Source organism: Saccostrea echinata, unplaced genomic scaffold (genome assembly GCF_033153115.1).
Source record: "Saccostrea echinata isolate AGI-Se365-2 ecotype Australia unplaced genomic scaffold, CSIRO_AGI_Sech_v1 ptg000033l, whole genome shotgun sequence".
NCBI classification, from domain to species: Eukaryota; Metazoa; Mollusca; class Bivalvia; order Ostreida; family Ostreidae; genus Saccostrea; species Saccostrea echinata.
This window is the reverse complement of record NW_026889782.1, coordinates 5,945,174-5,966,709: the sequence shown is the minus strand read 5'-3', so window position 1 is coordinate 5,966,709 and position 21,536 is coordinate 5,945,174. Positions and strand designations below refer to the sequence as shown.

General features: G+C 33.4%; 1 protein-coding gene across 1 annotated transcript; it reads right to left on the bottom strand.

Moving 5' to 3' along the window:
• Positions 1-2,884: 2,884 nt before the first annotated feature.
• On the bottom strand, positions 2,885-11,009 carry LOC133198057 (uncharacterized). The gene is made up of 3 exons (XM_061334210.1): positions 10,990-11,009; positions 10,100-10,277; positions 2,885-9,250 (listed from the first exon to the last, which is right to left on the bottom strand). Exons 1-3 carry the CDS (start codon positions 11,007-11,009, stop codon positions 2,885-2,887), a joined length of 6,564 nt encoding a protein of 2,187 aa, XP_061190194.1.
• Positions 11,010-21,536: the final 10,527 nt, after the last annotated feature.

Here is a 21,536-nt window from a genome sequence, read left to right as displayed (position 1 = left end):
TGAAAGTCGTTTATTGGTCTACTATCTGAAATACTATGTATGAAGCAATCTTCACTATTTCTAAATCATCTGAAAGAAGCAAGGTTTACCTCCCTTTACGGGCTGGCCATTGACCCCCTCTTTCCATGCTACTTACCTTTAAAAAAGTGAATGCTTCGACATGTCTTTGGTGATTTCAGACAGTTAGAACATTATATAGATATTGTGAAATCATTGTAGCATGAACATGTTTTTGAGTTAGCAATTATAGTAGGTTATAGTGCATGTACATGAACTTGTCCATCAAGCATGGATTGTGTACATTTTAAAATCTGCACAAGTAGTAAAAATTGAACCATAAAGTTATCTTAAACTTTTCACAATATGATCAAAAATGTAATGAACAGATAAATGCAACATGGCAAGAAAAAAAAAAATATTTCTTATATTGTTTTAATCATTCTTTTCCAAAAGCATTTTGAAACAATGCAGCCAAAAAACAAACAAACAAACAAAAAAACCCAACCAAAACAAATCAAAAAACTTAATATGCAAAGATATCCTAAACCATTGAATTTATATCAATTAAATATACTTTTAAATTCAGAGTATCTGTGATTACAATTTTAATTTAAATATCTGCACAATGAAAATTGATAGTTTAGTGAAATATTTGAAGGAAATAGGAAATTTGGCTGTATTCAGTCATTGTTGAGAACAACTTCTTTAATCTTACATAACGAAAGCGAAAAGAAAGATTAAAAGTTGTTTATAAAGACCTGAATACATCAACATTTAAGAAGAAAGTTGAAAATACATAAAATATTTGGTAGTGATTTGGTGATAATATTTTCTAAATACACATAATTTAATTATAATAGCAGCTAGTCTAGGACTAAAACACTTGATCAACAGTACAGTATAAACACTTTTATCCACAAGATTAGAGCATAGATGCTACATGTTTGGGTGAATGTAGTACTTATATATACAAATATCATAGTTAGAAAATTCTAAATTGCCCTTGTGTAACTCAACAACATATCAATATTAGCAAAAAAACAGTTTCACATCCAATGTAACATATGGCAGCCAGTATTCAGAAATGGAATGTTGATTTAACAGTTTCACATGTAGCACGGGAGCCAGTCTTTTCAGAAATGGAATGCTGATTTAACAGTTTCACATGTAACACGGGAGCCAGTCTTTTCAGAAACGGAATGTTGATTTAAAAGTTTCACATGTAACACGAGAGGCAGTCTTTTCAGAAATGGAATGTTGATTTAACAGTTTCACATGTAACACGGGAGTCAGTCTTTTCAGAAATGGAATGTTGATTTAGCAGTTTCACATGTAACACAGGAGCCAGTCTTTTCAGAAATGGAACATTGATTTATAAATTTCACATGTAACAGGGGAGATAGTCTTTTTTATATACCAAATGTTGATACAGTTTTACATTAACACAGCTTCACATGGACAACTGTTTTGTTTACAATGTAATTGCAGATACATGTATACCCTTTTGACATTGGGCTGTATAATAAATGTAGTAATTACATGAATAACACAAAAATTCTTTCATTCTAATTCTTAAATCTAATACTGTACATATGTATAATTCACCATAAATCATCATGTTCATTTAAATGCCCATGAGATGAAATATTCATTTTATATAATTATCATACATGTACATGCATTACCAAAACAGATAGTACTTTACAAACACAAAAATATTAAGAGCCCTGTGTACAGTGCACACTAAAGAGTTTTGATTTTGTGGTATTTTTATGCAGATAGAGTACTCTGCCCTTTGATCTAAGAATGAAATAAATTGAAATGTAGCATATCACAAATCTGTGGTCAAATCAAGCATTCAAAAGACTTTAACAGGCCAAGAGAAATAGATTGAACACTTAATGCATTTCCAGGTATTTTGCCCATTTAAGTAAACAACAGTGATTTCTGTTCATGAGTACTTGATTCTTTCCTGGGGGTAAAAGCAAGGTACCCATGCTAAAAATGTAATAGATAAGCTAAATATTTACACCTTAATTTACACACTATAATTTTCCAATTTCCAAAAAGTTTTTTTTCCCCTTTAGTATTGAGAGGGTTCTTAAATGAATGTTAAAAAAAAACTTAACAAAGAAGTAAAACTTGTCATTGGAATAGAAGTATTAAATGCTACTTGATTGATGTATATTTCATCTGGACCTAATAGATCAAGTCATTAAAAGAAAGTGTGTTATAAAAAAAATTCTTAATATTTGATCCAATCAAATCTTGCAGATATACACCAGTATAATGAATCTTTTAAAATACAATATCATGTTCCAATTTTAAAAAAGATCATTATAAGATTCCATTTACAAATAACTTTAATGTTTAATTCAAAAATTACAAAAGTTTACAAACAAATTCACATATTGTGTAATAACACAGAAATTTAGATATTCTCTTAAAAGAAAACAATGCTGTAATGGGATTTGAATCGTATATATTATATAAAAGAGAGGCAGTACAAACTGTTTTCACCCATTTTTTGAAAGGTTGCAAACATAACATACATATACTAAATAATTCCATCTCATGGGCATTAAAATTTTGAAACACAATTTTGTCCCAATAACTTCCTAGTAAGCAAGCCTATGTGAATTTTAAAATCATATACATGTACATATATTTTTTAAACAGACTGGGGAGTTATTGGGGCAAATAACTTTCATAAGGTAGATGATGAGTGGCAACCCTTGTTTTGTCTAACCACTCTTGGCAGTTTGTAAATATTTAGCTTCCACTGGAAACTAAATATTTACAAACTGCCTGTGTTGTGCTTTAGAGGGTTTTTTAATACTGGACAATACAATACAACTGATATGCACTTCTATCATTAGCTAGCTTAAGTCATATTTGCTGCACAATAAATCATATTATGGTCAGACCAATAAGCCTGAAGAACATCTGTTTGAATATCAGTAAAGTTGGTAAATATCAAGTCTAACTGTGTCTTGTTTTTTGTGGTTACAGTGCTTATCACTTGCTCACAACCAAAGTTTTCTTTCATAAAGTTTAGGAAATGTTGATACTGACCAGTATTTAAATCGAAATTATAATCTCCCATCATCACAATTTTTTGATCTTTGTCAACAAATGGAAGCAACCTGTTCTTCAAGGTATTGTAAAATAGTTGAAGAGGACAAGAAGGCTGTCTATATAAAACTACACACTGTACTGGAGTATTTGATGACATAATGGAAATAACAGAAAATTCAACAGATTTGGAAGTATAATAAGAGTTGTATGTCACACACTGTAATTGATTCCTCAGATATATGACAATGCCATGATGTGATCTGGTCTGGGAAAAATTTGCATCATTTCTGAACATTGTAAATCCCTCCAAATTAAAGTCTTTGTCAGAATCCAATTCACAAAGCCAAGATTCAGCTATACCAATAACATCTGCAGCTAAAACACTTGGTTCTGATTTTATATCTAAGAAGTGTTTGTGAAGAGATCTTGCATTGTTGAACAAAAATTTGATATCTTTACATACCAAATAAAGTGGTGTGTATGAGAGCTGCAATCTATTTTCTCGCAATCTTTCCATCTCTTTATCAACATTTTCATCTTTAGAAAGACTTTTTTCATTGAAATCCAGAATGAATAGACCATCAAGTGACCTTACTCTTGAAAGGGCAACATAATGTATATGAGGAATTTTGCGCTGCTTTGTCTGTGCTAAGCTGATTACTGCCTTTGAAAGTGTTGCTCCTTGTGCTTTGTGGATTGTTTTTCCTGCAGATGGTTGAAGTGGAAATTGAACTCTCTCAAAGGTCTTCCTGTTATATACAAATGTTCTTTTAGCTTCAAATATGGGAGTCCATGTAGTGTTAACATCTGTGCTGAACAAATGGTTGTATTGATGTCTTCTTGAAATACCTATAGTTGAGTCAGCAAAGAGAACCCATACTATGGCAGGTCTTAATAGTGATTGTCGATATTCAATGTATTTCACAACACATGAAGCACCATTTGTCAACCCATCTGTAACATCAAGATTTACAGATATGTCATAGAGCATATCTACAGCAATAACCAAATTAGTTCTTAATTGTCCAGTAGATGCTGGGTTTTCAGGCAAGTTTTGAAGTAGTTTTAATTTCAATGATGCAGAAAGTTTTGTCTGGGATAACACGTCTGTGTCTGCTCTTACATTTACTTTATTTGTTGAAAGGTTTTCTATCAGATTGTTATTAAAAGAATCAACAAACTTGTTCTCAATAAACAGATGAGGTGCCTCTTTAGGGTAGACTTCAGAGTCTTGCCTGATGAAACGTTGAGTAATGAGTTCTTTGTCTTCATCTGTCATCTTGTTTTCACGAAGTCTATTCAACATTTCTGCAAATCTGAGGTCATCCTTTTGTCTCATAATTTCAGTTAATTCATGCATGTGAAAATGCTCATGCCACAAATTTTTTGCTAAACTCTGACCTGGATTAGAAAGGTCTTTGAAAATCCACTTGTCTCCAACAGGTGGTAACTGATACAAATCACCAACAGCTATGATACTTATACCGCCAAAATCTTGTTTTCTACCAGTAAGTTGCTGAAGTCTATCATTTATGAATGTCAGCATATTATTCCCTACCATTGAAATTTCATCTATTAACACAACTGACAAATTTCGGTACTTTGTCCTAAACGAGTTCAATTCATCAGCACTCATGTGCTGCTGAGTTTGATACATTTTTCTGTGAAATGCTGAAGCAATAGTAGTCCCTTTGATGTTGTATGCAGCTTTTCCAGTGTGAGCACAAAGTAATATTCTAATATCATCTGGGTTTTCACCTTCTTTTGAGTACAATATTCTGTGTAATGTTTGAAAAATGGCATCAATAACCACCGATTTTCCTGCACCTGCTCCACCAGTAAGAAAAGCATATAATGGTTCATCTCTGATTTGAATCCAGTTTGTCACATGATTGTAAAATTCTCTCTGCTTTGTATTCAGGGATTGCAAAAGTTTATAATACTGTTCATCGGGAATGCGGACAGCACTCATTTCTGTTTCAGATACTTTCGAAGACAAGCCAAGTTCTGGACCAATATCAAAATCTCTGTGTTGAACTGTATCAGGATCAAAATGAACAAATTCCTTTGATGGTTCAGAACTTATCTCTGCATCTTCTGCCTCAGCATGTTCTGTATTTGGTGCTACTGTCTCCATATTATCAAGATCTTCTTCAGCTTGAAGTCGAGCTTGTTCTAATTCATCCACAAAATGCTCATACTGTTTTTGCTTCACTTGTATTATACATGCTTGTTGCCTGTAGTGCTGTTCATAAGTTTGAAAACCACCAAGCAGGTCAGTATTCTCATTTCTCCAAGGCAGAAAAAGAAGAATTCTTTCTCTGTAATACTGTTCAGAATTTGTCTTTTGGCTGTACCCTACATATCTAATAACTCGTTTGTTTTTTCGTCTTCTGATCTTAACCCCATTTTTTAAATGAACTAACACATCCTGATCAGTAAAAAAAGTTTCTTGAGAATTTTCTTCTGGGTTATCATCATTCACTTCCTCCTGTACATCTTTATGCATTTCTTTTGGGAAAGAAACAACAGAAACAACATCAGCTAAACACCAATTTTCTAGTTGTTTTGGTCTTCTTGCATATCTCTGTATCATACCATCTGCCTTTATATCAGTTGAGTCTTTTGGTAACTCATTCAGTTCATCTTGATGTTTGAGCAAGAAAACTCTGTCCTCAGGTGGTGAGGTATTTATAAAAACAACCTCTCTACTAGCTTGTGTAAGTGGCATCTGAAGGATCAAGTAACTTGCCTCTTGTGCACTGACCTCAACAAAGTTTAGGAACTTGTTTCCAATATGTCGAACTTGACGCTTAAGATCCATATTTCCCTCTGCAGCTTCTTGAGATGCTTTATCAAGCATTGCACTTATTCCTCTTTGAGATTTGCTGATGTAAGCAACAATGTATGTGGCACAGGCATAAGGATCAAGTACAAACTGAATATCTAAGTTAGCATTCCAAGCCTTTAGCACTAATGGATTATAGTAATTCACTCTCATTTCAGATGGACTTCTCTTGAGAAACATTTTGGGACCTTTCAATGAAGCTCGAATACATTTTATATACTCATCCTCGCACATCTCTACAACAGTCTCTAAGAAGGAATCATAGTCCAAACTGCAACCATCTTTGTAATCATTCATTTTCTTCTGAATATCAGAATATATCTTTCTATAATGCTCAATATCAGCATCCAAGGGTTCAAGAAGCATGGTTTTGGGCAAAGGTGGCAATGGAAATCCAAATCTGCAGACAGATTTACCACCTTTCTTGCAAGTCTTTGAGTGTTTATGTACTTGAAGCTCTACAAGCTGCTTCATTTGAGGATTATTTTCCTGCAAACCACATGTGACATATTCATCTACATAAGCTTCAATTTCCTCATTGCTATTTTCTTTATGCTTTGGAGCATCACTTGTCCATACCAGCATATGAATATGTGGCGAACCTCGGTTTTGGAATTCTACTCTTCGAAACACATCAGTAACAACACCAAGAGGATTGTGAGGACTCTTCAGAAAGGTATTAATGAAGAGTTGAACTCGGTTGTCGAAAAATCTTGCACACGTCACTGGATCTTGTTTAACTAGTTTTGATTTTTCATTCCAATTCAAATCCTCTAGTTCTTCTTGTGACAGGGTTTTTCCATCTAGTGTTGCCAATGTTTTTAGCAGATCTTGCCATCTGGTATCAGCTGATGAGAGAGAAATAAACCAGGTTGGAAGACCCAACTGCCTTATCATGGCAAACACATCCTTCTTTTTAGATGAAAGATATGCAGGAGAATTTCTAAGGGTTCTGAATATATAATACCCTTCATTTAATCTTACAATTTTTTCTGCAGAGGCTGGATTTAAAACTTGTTCAGCAGTGATTTTCTTACCCTCTGATTTACATCTCCTCAATGCCAAGTTAACTTTATCACTAACTTGCTTAATTTGAATTTTTTTCAATTTAAAAAAGATGTTCGGTACAGATTGTGCTGCTCGTCTATCAACACTGCGCAACTCCCATTTTGCAATATCACTGTAGTGTACTGGAACTTCCCTTTCCTCACTTTCAGTTCTCCGATGACCACAAAATATTGTCGGAAAACAGAGATATTCTGCATCTTTATCTGTAAATAAACTTACTGGTTTTTGGTTTTCTCCAGGGGCAAACACATAGAGTTTATTTGTATCAAAGTCTGCTTCATCAACAAGTGTATCAGAATTGCCTTGAATGCAATCATCTGAAGAAACTTCACAAAAACCATAATCATTTCCTTCAGATTCACGATCATCTCTATCATTTGAAGATCCTATCAGTTCTTGTACTGTTTCCTCGTTACTTTTTTCAATGTCACCTCTCCAAGAATGGTCTATCACTATACCTGAATTTTTATACAACTCACTATTTTTCATAAGCCATTGTAAAGCATTTATTACCACATTTGGACGAACATTTTCTGTGAAGCATGCTGATTTGTGAGATAATCTTTTCTTTAATTTTACAGCTATAGTCACATGCTCATCAATTTGTCGCGGAAGGGCATTTACAGTTGGCTGAATATCAACTGGAACATTTACAATATTTCCTTTGACTGACATTTGACCTCCTCTTGGTAATTCTCTAATTTGCATAAATGGTATGCGTTGAGATATCAACCTCTCTTCCAATGGGTGTAAATTCAAAGCATCTGGTTTATCAGGCCATTTCATTCCATTTTTAACTGAAAGTCTTGGAATTTTCCCATCCCTTAGAGCTGATAAGCAGGTTAAACATAGCCATTCTATACCATCCACAGATCTTAAGCCAGTACAAATACTTTTACTGCTAGCATTAAGATTAGTTGTATTTAGATTGACTATGCTTTTCAAAAACCAAGTCTGATGACAACATGTACACACATAAATTGGACCAATTTTCACTTGTTCATGAAATTTCTTTATGCAATCTTCCAAAGAATTACCATGACACCTTTTCTTCATTAATTTGTTTTCATGGTCTGTAAATTCTGCATCAAGCCTCCTTTTAGCTTTAGAAATTCTTTCACTCTCTTTTTCTTTTTCTCTGTAATTTCTTCTACTGTGCTGTTTACAAAGCCGTTCCTTCTCAAGCTGCTGTACATTGTCTCTCTTCTTTTTCTTTGCTTCTCTTTCTTTTAAACAAAATACTGTATTTAGTCTTGCCTTGTTCATACATTTTAAGGTACTTTCTCTGTCCTTGAGCTTTGTCTCAGGATTTTCTCTGACCCTTTGTTTGGAAGTAAGTTCTCTGTCTTTAAATTCTTTACTTTTTCTTGCCATGTTCATACATTTTAAGGTACTTTCTCTGTCCTTGAGCTTTCTCTTGGGATTTTCTCTGACCCTTTGTTTGGAAACAAGTTCTTTGTCTTTAAATTCTTTACTTTTTCTTGCCTTGTTCATACATTTTAAGGTACTTTCTCTATCCTTGAGCTTTGTCTCAGGATTTTCTCTGACCCTTTGTTTGGAAGCAAGTTCTTTGTCTTTAAATTCTTTACTTTTTCTTGCTTTATTTTTACTTTCCAAAGAACTTTCTCTGTCCTGCTTCTTTGTCTCAGGATTTTTTCTGAAACTGTTTTTGGAAGCCAGTTCTTTCTCTTTAAATTCTTTACTTTGTCTTGCTTTGGTCATACTTCTTAAAGTACTTTCTTTGTCCCTCTCTCTTTTCTGCGAGTTTTCCCTCCTTTTCCGCATATAGTTTCTCATATATTCATTCTTACTTCCGTGTGATGATTCAGAAATGGTACATTTTCTAGACATGTTCTCTTGAAACTCAAAATACTTGTCAATTAAAGAAAGTCTCTCACTTCCTGAAATGGAAACACTTGTTTTTTGTGTTACAGACACTGGTTGAATCTCAAACTGGCTTATCATTGAAATATTACAACTTTGATAAAATGCAAACATGTAATCCACAAGTTGATCAATATTTCCAAAAGTGATTTTTACAGCCTGTCCATCTGCACATGAAAGACCATCTTTTCCATGAGAATGTGAATCAAAAAATACAGGACAGCTCATGTCATCCATATATATTGCAGAACAGATTCCTCCAACTATAATTAATCCTTGATTGTATCTTGTAAAGAGTTTCTCAATGCCTTCCTTCAAATTATTACTTTGACATGACTGATCCCAATCTATATGAGTCACTGTTCCATAGATCTGTTCAAAATAGCATATTTCATACTCATTGTCATGCACATTAACAAACTTTGGAAGTTCTTGAAATTGTAGCATTTTTGAAACAAATTGAACAGTTGATTGTAATTCTGCAATTCTGACTCTAAATAAATAATCCCCAGCAAAAAGCACCTCATCAAGTTCTGCTGAAGTTGACACATTTTGCAAAATGATGGACATCAAAGCATTACATGTGCACTGAACTCCTCTAGAAAAAGCTGGAAATAAATTACTTGCTTGATTTATTGTCCCAAATAATCTTGTCACAGACAAATTTTTCTCCATTAAAGACTCGTATGTAGACTGTTCAGAGCAACAGGAACACTCAGTTGTGTTTTTTGTATCTAAAGAAAAATTGTCAGTATTCTTAAGATAAGAAGCCATATTTTCTAAGTTCATGAAATTTGTTTGTAATGTGTTTGAAATTATTACGCTGGAAGACAAACTATCCCAGTTCAGAGACCCAGAAGACATATTGGCAGAGTTCATAGTGCCTGAAGGCAAATTTGCAGAGTTCATAGTGCCCGAAGACAAATTTGCAGAGTTCACAGTGCCCGAAGGCAAATTTGCAGAGTTCATAGTGCCCGAAGGCAAATTTGCAGAGTTCATAGTGCTCAAAGGCAATTTTGCAGAGTTCATAGTGCCCGAAGGAAAATTTGCAGAGTTCATAGTGCCCGAAGGCAAATTTGCAATGTTACTGGCGCCCGAAGGCAAATTTGCAATGTTACTGGCGCCCGAAGGCAAATTTGCAATGTTACTGGCGCCCGAAGGCAAATCTAGTACTCTTTTTAAGGAGGCAGTATCCCCCCGGTCCTTTGTACTATTTTTTACGTGGCTAGTGTCCACGAGTCTCAAAGGTCCGTCATCTGTTACGTCAATTGTTGGGTCCTTTGTACTATTTTTTACGTGGCTAGTATCCACGAGTCTATTGTCATTGCTGGCACGACTCTGGTTCCCCATCTTTGCCAATGCCATGCGCCAGTTCCTTTTACGTGGCATCACCAGGTTTCTAAAAAAAAAAATATACAACTTCTTTTAATTCAATCAGAATTCCTTAATCTAATATTTACTTACTTTATGTATTTTTTAACAATACATCTGCCTAAATTAACTTGTATAACCCTGGGCCTAAGGTGGACCTTTAGAGTTGAAGATTTAATATGAAAAACTAATTAAACTTTTCTCAAGAGCAGTATAACCACAGTCAAATTATTGCAAAGCCATGGCTTTTATGGGGTCAAGTGCCATGGAGGAGTAAGCATCCTTTGTCGACCGATTACAACTGCCATGTGCTCCTTGTCATGATCGGGCAAACACAAAAATCTGTAGACTATTTTAATGTGTAATTAATGGCTTAACAATCTTCTGGAAAACAGCATTCTATTTAATTATGAATGCATCAGCATCTCGTGTAAATTCACTAGTGCTCAAAGGAGACTTATTAGGGGGGAGGGGGGGGGTGTGTTTACAAAACAGGTCAACATTAAAATACTTCATTTATAGTAAGTTTGAAATTGAATACACATAGAATATACAAGCTGTCTAATCACAGATAACAGTAAACCTGATATCATACAATACACTACAGAAGGAACTGTTTTAAACATATTCATTAAATTTACAGCCACACTAGGTAAGGTTGGGCCTATTTTTCTTTTTCCAAATGAACTTAGTTGAAAACATCTAAATTGTACTAAAGTAATGGCACAAATATCAATTACCTATCAAAAGCTGCATTCATTTCTTGTGATCAGATGAAAAAAAACAACTTCAAGATATACACGCTATAACTTGCGTCAGTTAAAAATAAAGTTGGAAATTTATTTATTTTGTTTACCAAATAAAGATACGAAAATATTGTAAATTACACAATTGGAAATGAATGCATTATAAAGATCTCAAATTATAATTATTTCTTTAATATCCTACTAGGAAAGTAATGCCTCTATTTAAATTCATGCATCATGTGACACCATCGCTACTTTTAGATTGATAAACAAAAATGGCATCAAGAAAACGAGGTAGGCTGTTTGGTATACAAAATAACTTTGATATGGATGGCATACGTTTTATGCTTAAAGATACTTATCTTTGAAAACAACCAGTATTAACCATCTACTCTGTAATGACAGATATTAACTTTTATTCGAAATCGTAGTCAAAATGCAATGTACCTAGTTGTCTATGATTTCCCGGGGACATGCATGTCTATATATTGCTTACGCACTTCCTTCATCAATATTCATGAATAGGCTGAATTTTTAATTGCAGATCTTGCTTAATTGTTTTGTAATTACAACTTATTTAGTAAAACTTTGTGGAAAGTAATTATTTTTTTATTACACATCATGTTTCTCAATTCATTTAATCATTTTGTTTCACATAAGAAATTGCATTTATATAGCGTGTATATCTTAAAGCTAGCTGAAATTTTCATATTGCTTATCCTTTGCATAAAAATACTTATCAGTTTTTTCTTACCTACTACTCTATTTAGCTGCAATGCTACATGAAAATTCACAAAAGGTTTCTTTTGACAATACTTCATCAGTTATTGATTGACACCATTTTGTTTATAATCGCTTATAAATACTGTTAACGTATTATATTTGGCTGTGTGTTCTTTTTAAACACCTTTGGCAGAAAGGAGCTTTCATCAAATCAAGTACATCACAAATGTCTTTTATACATACATTCATATTATGCACATTCAGAAATTCACAAACTCAAATCTTCACGAACTTGCTGAAAAATCAATTTCCTCCAAATATATAATACATTTACAGTACTGTTTATTGGACCATGACATATGAGTTGTTCTTGAACTGCATTTGCAGGGAAATCTAAAAACCCGGGCACTTGCAATATATCTACAAGACTACACTTATTTTGATAAAAATGGTGCTCAAGGTCAAACGAAAGATCAAGGACAAAAACTGTTGATGTAGTTGAACAGCTGCTAACATCAATATTTATCATTATATGAAGTTTGATGAAAAGAAATAAATCTTGAATAGTTTCTAAAAAGCTGAGCCAAACACATTTTTTGATAAGTGAGGTCAAGGTCAGTGTCAAAAAGTGTTTATGCAGTTGAATACCTCTCATCAGTATTTATCAGCATATGAAGTTTCATAAAAATATTTTGTCTATTTCATTAAAAAAATCTTGAATAATTTCTGTAAAACTGAGCTCAACACAAATTTCTGATAAGTGAGGTCATGGTCAAAGGAAAGGTCAAGGTAAAAAAAAAATATTGTTAACTTGAAAACAACAGCACTGCATTACTTTTAAAAAGTCCATTATGCTTGATTCATTTGTGATGTTACTGATAATTACAAAAAACAAAAGGCCTAAAAAAAATCATTTGTTTCCTGTAACCCGACCGACCCATACCAATTACCCCCAGGTGGATTTTTTTTCTCAGCAAAATCTGCGTTTGATCAATCAGCCACTTCATTATATACAAAAAATTAAATTGTAACTTTATTTGAGATAAAAAAAAAAAAAAAACATGCCAACCTAGTCAACATTTATCTTAAATATAAAGAGTAATCATTATTGTAACATCAAGCATTTCCCCCACAACTTTTAGAAGTCGTTTTCTACCGCCATGCTGGGTGTCCGCTGTAAATATCGCACCTGGTTAATTGAGTCTGGGGATGTTTGACCCTATTATTCATTAGCCAAAAAATAAAAAAATAATAATAAAAAAAAAAATCCTGACCAACCCTTGATTTTTTAGGAATGTTACAGGAAACAAACATAATTTTTTTTGGCCTAAAACAAAATTTTATCTAGACTTTCTGTCAACAACAAAAATGAACACAAGTGAAATTGTGCTGGATCTGGAGAATCAAAACTTCCTAAGATTCATGCCTTTTCCCTTTGCAATTTAAAATTGAAAGTAGTACGCAATTAGTGAACTTTGATCCCGATTGAGTGTGACTCAATTATATAGAGATTGATCGGGATACAATTTTTTTTTTCATGCACTGCTTCCATCTTTGAACTACAGATAAACAATTCACCAGTCGTTCTTTTTATTATTTGAATTACTTCTTTAAATATAAAAGCCCTTGTCCAATCAAAAAAGTGCCCAGCAATATTCACTTGTCCTCAATTTTTTTTCCACTGGTACTGGACAAGTGTTAATGTCGAGCCCCGATGCCATGGCTAAATTCATGGCGGGGAATAAAAATTAAGTGAAATCAGATTAAATCAAATATTATATACAAGATTACTATGCTAGAAATATTTTAAGTACTATGTAACATTTTCAAACGTCATAAATTCTCTAAAACAGAATGGCTTTGTACTACTAATAATATCAACAGTTTTTGGAAAAATATGAACACAAAGGCTAATATAGAAGTTCCTATTATTATTTTCCAGACTCCTGTAATAACAAACAACATTTAATTCAATTCTTAATCAGCAAAGCTCTCTAGACAAATTTACCATCATGATATATATATATATAATAGCAACATTGAAAGTAGCTATCATCATTGATCATACTATACATTCTTGCAAATACCTCACCTTTAGATTTAGGAAGAATTATTTTTCCTATTTTTCTGTTCAGTACAAAACAATGCATAATGATTTTTAATGTCAAATTGGTAATGAAGCTCAGAAAACAACAGCAACAAAATAATTACCACCTACATGGAAAGCATTACTCCTTCAGGCAACTAGAAATAAAGATTACAGGGTTCAATAAACCTAAATGTATAAGAGCACCCTCAATCCAGAAGTCTTTGATGAGACAGTAGCTCTACTGGTTTTAAGTAAATTAAAAAAGGTAGAGAAAGGTAGCACTTAGACTTACCAGTACACCCTCCCTCACTCCCTTATGGGCCCCTTTATTAAATTAGGCAATTCTTTGTGTAATAAATCTACATCTTATTTTCAGAAATATTTAATCAAGAAATAACACCCGATATAGTCTTTTGAGTATTAACCAATCAGATTTCATAGCTCACTCATACCCTTGTTTTCCAGATATTTCTCATGTCTTCCCCAAGACTCATAATAAATACTATGTAAGAAATCTCAAACATTTTCATTAAAAACTATGAGAGATACAGCCATATAAGTATTAGTCAATTAGAATTCAGCACAAGTTCATGGACGTTCTTAGCATTCAATTTTGATAGCATCACCTATAGGAACCCATTATACCTACCTATCTTCGAAATTTTATCCTGTTTTGTTGAAAACTAAGAAAGTTACAGCCATTTAAAGTTTAAACCAATCAAATTGCAGCACACGTGCATGCACACAATTTTTCATGATATCTCATATACATCTTAATTTGGAACCTCCTTATGTATGAGTACGTTTTAAATTTCAAAGTATTATGACAAAAAACAAGAAGGTTATTGAGATTTTTTGTGTCAGACAATCAGAACACATGTGCATGCTTTCTTGCTAATTTAACCATGTGTTCTTGTCTACACCACTAATATATGTTTATATAATAAGGTTCAAAACATATCATCTAAAATTAGGAATGTGAAATTTTTTTCAATTGCATCAATCATTTCACTCCTTGCACGCGCACGTGCATGCAAGTGTGCGCGAAATGACCTTCCTTCTACAAAACATGCCTGTTAACCTTCAAAAGGTTTCATCTCAATTTGTATAAGTAGTTTCCAAGAACACTCACGGACACAAAAGTACCAGAGAAGAAATTTTGAAAAGCAAAAACAATATGTTCCAAAACTTCATTTGGGAAACATAATTGGACAAAACTGTAAAAGGAGTAGCATTTTGAAAGAATTTCACAAAAATTTCTATTTTTAGAAACCATAGCAACACTGTTCATCAAAATCAAAAAGCAAAATAAAGAATTATGTATCTTACTGTAGTGTGCCAAGTACCGTAATATGGAAGTCGGACTAGAACTGTAGGTTGAGTGGGATTTTAAAAGAACTTGACAAAAATTTCTTTTTTTGTAACTATAGCAACACCATTTATTGAAATCAAAAACCAATACACATAATTATGCATCTTAGTGAATTCTACTTATGTACCAAATTATATTGAAAATAGTCCAAAACTTTTGAAGTAGCACTTTGGAGAATTATTTACAGACAGAACAACAGACACCTTACTATCGCATAACCTCTTCTGGTCTCGGACCAGTAGAGCTAAAAATCGAACGTAGGACAGTTTGCCCAAATAGATGTTTCACATTGTGATGTTTCACCCCCCAGGACATTTTTTGCCAAGAAGATAATTCCTCTAAATTAAGGCTCAATATCCCTTTTTACTATTGTAGTTCTGGGGTTCATTTTCTTTTTAAATGTTGTTATTCTAAAGCTCCATTAGGCCAAGATAAATAGTGCTTCCTATTCCAATCTGAGAAAAAATAGAGTAGGTAGGTAGAGGAAACATTTTATTTATTTGAATATTCTATTGGCAAGCACGCTACCAATTTTCCCCTGGAAAAATCACTGTCAAAACATTTCTGATTAATGTGTATAATGATCGAAATAAGGATTTCTAATAGTGAAACTGGAATAGCTTACTCCTGGGAAAGATACCGGTATCTGCGGATAAATTTTTTAGGGTCGGCTCATATATTTAAGGGTAGGGGTGCAACGATACACTAACCTCACGATACGATACGTATCACGGTATTCAGTTCACGATACGATACGTATCACGATACATGACAAGGTTAAAAAGTCTTTCAAGTTTGTCATCATATTTTTTAAAACTTGACAGGGTTATACAAAATGTTCATATTTTTTAATAATAATTAAAATAACATTTTGTTAACTTGAATTGGATTGTTAGGTAGATCTTTGAGTTGTGACAACATTCTAAACCAATGATGAACATTTACAGGGAACTACGGGGACCTCTCCTAATAATCTTCCTTTTAAATTGGAATGAAAAAGGAAGACATTCATTCTTTTATTCCTTTTATTTACGTAGAAAACCAGTTGTCATATTTCTTGTGTTAATACGTTTTAGTCAACAAGACAGCGAATTTTCATCGAAATACACACGTGATGGAATATCGTGTATTACCAAAGAATACCTTTAAAGATCTAAAGGGTTTATCATTTGTCTTAACATCTATAACTTATAATCACATTAAGTCCTTCTCCGTGTTAATTCTGAGGTCTGTAAGATGCTGGAGATGAGTTAAACTGCCATAAATGCGTTATCGGCGACCTCACGTTTTGCGCGGAAGCCATTTTGAAATAGTAAAGAAGGAAATAAAACGGACAAAACGGATAATTCTGGACCGATTGAACCGAACCGCGATATCAGTTTAGCGTATCGTGAATTGAACCGTGGAAAAATGTACCGTGATATACCGTCACACGGTTTATCGTTGCACCCTTATTTTAGGGTCGGTCTGGGAAACGGAAACACACAATTTATTTATCTAGGCCTTAAGTAAATTTGTGTTAAAAAAGTATAGTCACTACCATAGAATAATTTGTGTGATTGGGTTGATTTTACCTTATTTAAATGTTTTTAAAATGTTGAACTCATAAAATTTTCCATAATGTAAATTTGTGATAATCACTGCACTGACAAACTAATTGTTTATAGGGGGATCATAAACCAAAATTTCATTTTGTCTTGTTGAAAATAGTATTGAACATGATTGAAATAAACTTACTATGTAAAACCTATGTTTTTATTTTTTAAAAAGTCACTTGCTACAATTCTAAAAAATAAAACATAAAAATATATCAAATCTACGTTCATGTTTAAGTAAAATGAATGTTTATCAGTGTGCACCAAAAGCACTAGCCTAATGCCCAAACACTAGTAAAAATTCGGTCAGGCTAGTAGAATGCAGGTCGGCACTAGTCTGATAGAACTAGAAGAATTTTCAGTTCTATTTATTCATTTTCATCTAAGTATTTTAAATAATTGTCAAAAAAAAAATTTATAATTTGTTGTTTACGGTCGCCATGTTGAAACACCTTATGAATGGGAACAAAAAGTTGACCGTCACTGACTTCAAGAAAGTCTGAATTACAACACACCTGAGAGTTTGATAGGTGCCCAGTTGGCTATGACTCAGTTATCTACAAACATATTGTGATGACATATTGTTTAAAGTGCATCAGACTGCATCAATGTGTAAAACAAAACAGTTCAATTACAAGATCAAGTAACTGACATCAAAATGACAGAACAGAGGGTTCATAAAAATATTTTGCCATTGCTTGCCCACAAATATATATAAACATGTACCATTTACATTATATATCATGCAAAACATCTCGTGGGGACCGGCGAACAGTCTCAAGAGCGAATCGTTAATGGGAGCGAAACCCCCAAAACAAAAACAAAAAATTGGATCAATTCATAACCAAATATTTCTTATCATCCTGTATTAAATACTTAAACATGTGATACATTGAAACAGCACATTCTTCCTAACATTATTATGAAGCTATTTCCTTCCATACTAATCTATATAGGACGTTATTTATAGCGAGGACCAAATTAACGTACACCATTACTTTAAAGAAAATTCGAACTGATAATTTCATCATGTTTCCAAATTCAGAGCAAAAATTCGACATATACAATAAAAAAACAAAAAACGCATTTTTAACACACAGTGTAGATGATTTATTACTGCATCTTAAATGCAAACAACAACGCTGAATCCAGCATTTCCTTTGTAGCTCCTCCATTACAAGCTATTTCTGCGTAATTTGAACAAAGCTAAATCGAATCTAATTATTACCAAGAAGAATACGATGTATTCGCAAAACCACGATATATTTCATACTTTGTAACCTTAAAAATAGCAACAATCATACCCACCGTTCGTAATGCAAAATCTTAGACCTAAAAAAAAACGTAAATTCAATATTGTATTCAGCTTCTTCGATATTCTTCCGACAGACGCTCTTTTGTGCGCATGCGGGGAAGTTCTGCAGCAAGCAAACATATTCCGGATATTTTTTTCTTAATTATTATTTTTTAAAATTACAAGTGTTTTCCTTCTCGCGTAAATAATTTAAATTCATTGAATAAAAACATTAAACATCACAAAAATATTTCTTAAATGTAATTTCAAAATAAATTGTTCTTTTCAATATTAGGCCTATTCATACATACACTGTATATGGCAAGAAACCTGGGACCTCAACCCCGACCCCAGGGGCTATAGATTTCACAGTTTTGGTAGAGGGCTCATTGCTCAACATAAACATAAAAATATTTTACCTCCTTGAAGTCCAGTAGTTAAGAAGAACATCTCATAACATACTATGCATTTTCAAAACACAACCAACTTAGCCCCACCCTAGAGCCTGAACCCTGACCCCAGGGGTCATGAATTTCACAATTTTGGTAGAGAGCTCAATGTTTATTATAATCATGCTAACAGTTTGACTGCTCAATATCCAGGAGTAAAGAAGAAGATTTTTGAAGATTGCAGAAATTTTTAGGGTTTTGACCCCACCCCTCAGGCCCCAGGGGAGCAGGGACCATGAAATTCACAATTTTTGTTCCCCTTCACCCATAGATGCTATATGCCAAAATTGGTTGAAATTGGTTAAGCGGTTTCAGAGAAGAAGTTGAAAATGTTCAAAAGTTAACGCACGACGGACGACGCACGACGCACGACGCACGACGACGGACAAAAACAGATAGCAATAGGTCACCTGAGTGACTCAGGTGACCTAAAAAATGAAAAAATACTCCAGAACCTAATTTATAAAAATAAGATTTTTAATACTGATTAATGTTTGTAATTTGTGTCCGAGACCATTGCAAATACATGTAGAAGTTTTAATTATTCTGCACAGTATATAATTTTGTAGATTCTATATTTAACATCATGGAACTTACAGTGCTGAATTTTAGAGCTCCAAATAATTAGGTCAGTGGTGAAATCCACTGGCTCAGCAGGTGACTGGCCGGTTTCCTAGGAAACAGGCATCCTAATCAGCTCTGTTTCGTAAACTCGGAGTGGTTACATCTTATCACTTGCAACACTTGAACAAAGCATATACATGTGCGTGTCCGTTTTGAATCGCAAGACAGAGAAAATGGATTGTTTTAGCCCTTGAAATGTAAGTATATAGTCGTTTTAGGTGTGATTGATAGAATTTTATCTCTGTGAAAGTTTAACTTGAGCATAATTTGTAAAATTGAACAAGTTATTCAAGAATTGCAATTTTCAAAATATGCATGTATATTTACTAGTAATCTCTTTAAGTTATAACTTATAAGTAGTAAGTGACATCATTTTTGAACGGATTAAACTGATATATTTTTCATATCATTTACAGCATCTGGTGGGGAGAAAACCCTTTGTGTTACAAGACCATTGATGTTTGGAATGTAATGGACAGTGAGTGATTTATCTCAATTATCAGTGTGAGAGACATGGATTTTACAGACAAAGAAACAATAACATGAACAGGAAAAAAGGAGTGAATGGTTCAGAAGTAATATGAGCAGGAGAACATTCCAAAGTTTCACAAATTTGAACACTGGGACTCTTATTCTAGAGGAATATTATATAGTGACTGAAGTGATATGGGATAGACTTAAGAAAACATTGAACTACCTTTATTTCCCTCTGTTGATTTCATTCCATAGGAGTGACAAAAAAAATAAATAGAACATTTGTTTGAGGAACAAGATAATTAACCATGCAGGATTTATTCAATCAATTGTGTTTTACTTGTAATTATGGAAATAAAAAGGTTACGGGAATTCATATTGTTGAAATAAAATAATTCAAGCGCCGATCATTTGCCAAACATGTTTATAGAACGTAGGGCCAACGTTGGTCCAACATTCATTCTTAGCTTTAAAAAAACATTGAACCAACATTGGGCCAACAGGAAGTTAAACGTTGAGCCATTGTTGGGCCAATGCCAGATAACCAACCATCGAATGTTGGCCCAACGTCGAGCCAACATGTTGGTTGAACGTAGGACCGATGAGCAAGATGATGTTGGGCCAACGCATAAAACTGACAGAGGGCCAACGCAATTTTCACCGTTGGGCTTGCGTTGGCCCAACGTAAGCTTGCTATCTGGGAATAATGGTCTAACAATAAGTATGAATAACGTCAGTTAGGATTTAACTTAATGATAAATTGTATTTGCTGACAAGGTCATTGTTTCGACCATAGAACTTACGAAATGACGACTTTAAAAGAAGCTGCTGATATTCTTGTTTTATCAACTTGTTTGTCAGTAACTTACCTCGATTTAGAAACGTATCGAATCAACGGAGATATATAAACCCTGTATATAGGTGATGAAGGTATATTGCTGCATAATTAAATGAAGTTGACGATGGAAAAGTTAAAGTCATCACGTTTATCATAAAGCTTGGTTATTAGATTACCATTAACGTCTTTTTCAAGTAAAATATCCAAATATGAAACAGATGTGTCAGACTCTGTGGTATCTTTTATCTCAAGTTCACCAGGATATATCGTTTCGACATAAGAATGAAAATAGCCATTGTTAATTGATAATACATCGTCGATATATCTAAATGTCGAGTTGAACGCCACAGCAAGTGTTTTCTTCTTTTCACGACCAAGATTTTGGACAAATTCTGCTTCATATGAATACAAAAAAAAGGTCTGCTAATAACGGGGTGCAATTGGTACCCATAGGAATTCCAATAGATTGTTGGAAGACCTGGTCTCCAAAAACCACATAGATATTGTCAATCAGAAACTCAAGCATCTTTTTAATGTCAACTTCAGAGTACTTGTGTGTACAATCAGAATGTTTTTTAACAAAATAATTTTGCAAATGACCAATGACAAGGTAAGTATATTTACGAGTTCCATTTTTATTGAAAAAGCAGCTGTCAATGATATCAAAAAGCCTGGACTTTAATTTATCGTGGGGAATGGTTGTGTATAAAGTTGAAAAGTCATAAGTTTTTAAGCTGTTGATTTTGGTAAAATCTTGTGATTTCAAATTTTCCAAAAGTTCCTTGGAATTTTTAAGTATCCACATCTGATTTACACCATTTCTCGAATATATTGTTGCACAGTACTCTTGAAGTTTCTCCTTCACCACTGTTAATATCTTAGTGAGGAGTAAAGATAGAGGCTTGGTTGAACATTTACTGGAACCCGCTATGTATCTTTGTTTGTAAGGATTTTATGAAGTTTCGGAATCCAATATAAATATGGTAATTCGAATTCATTTTGGTTGTTTGCAATATTAAAAATATTCAAAACTGAGCTAAGGAGCTAAGGCTTTCATATTTTACATGTGTATTCTTTGTGACA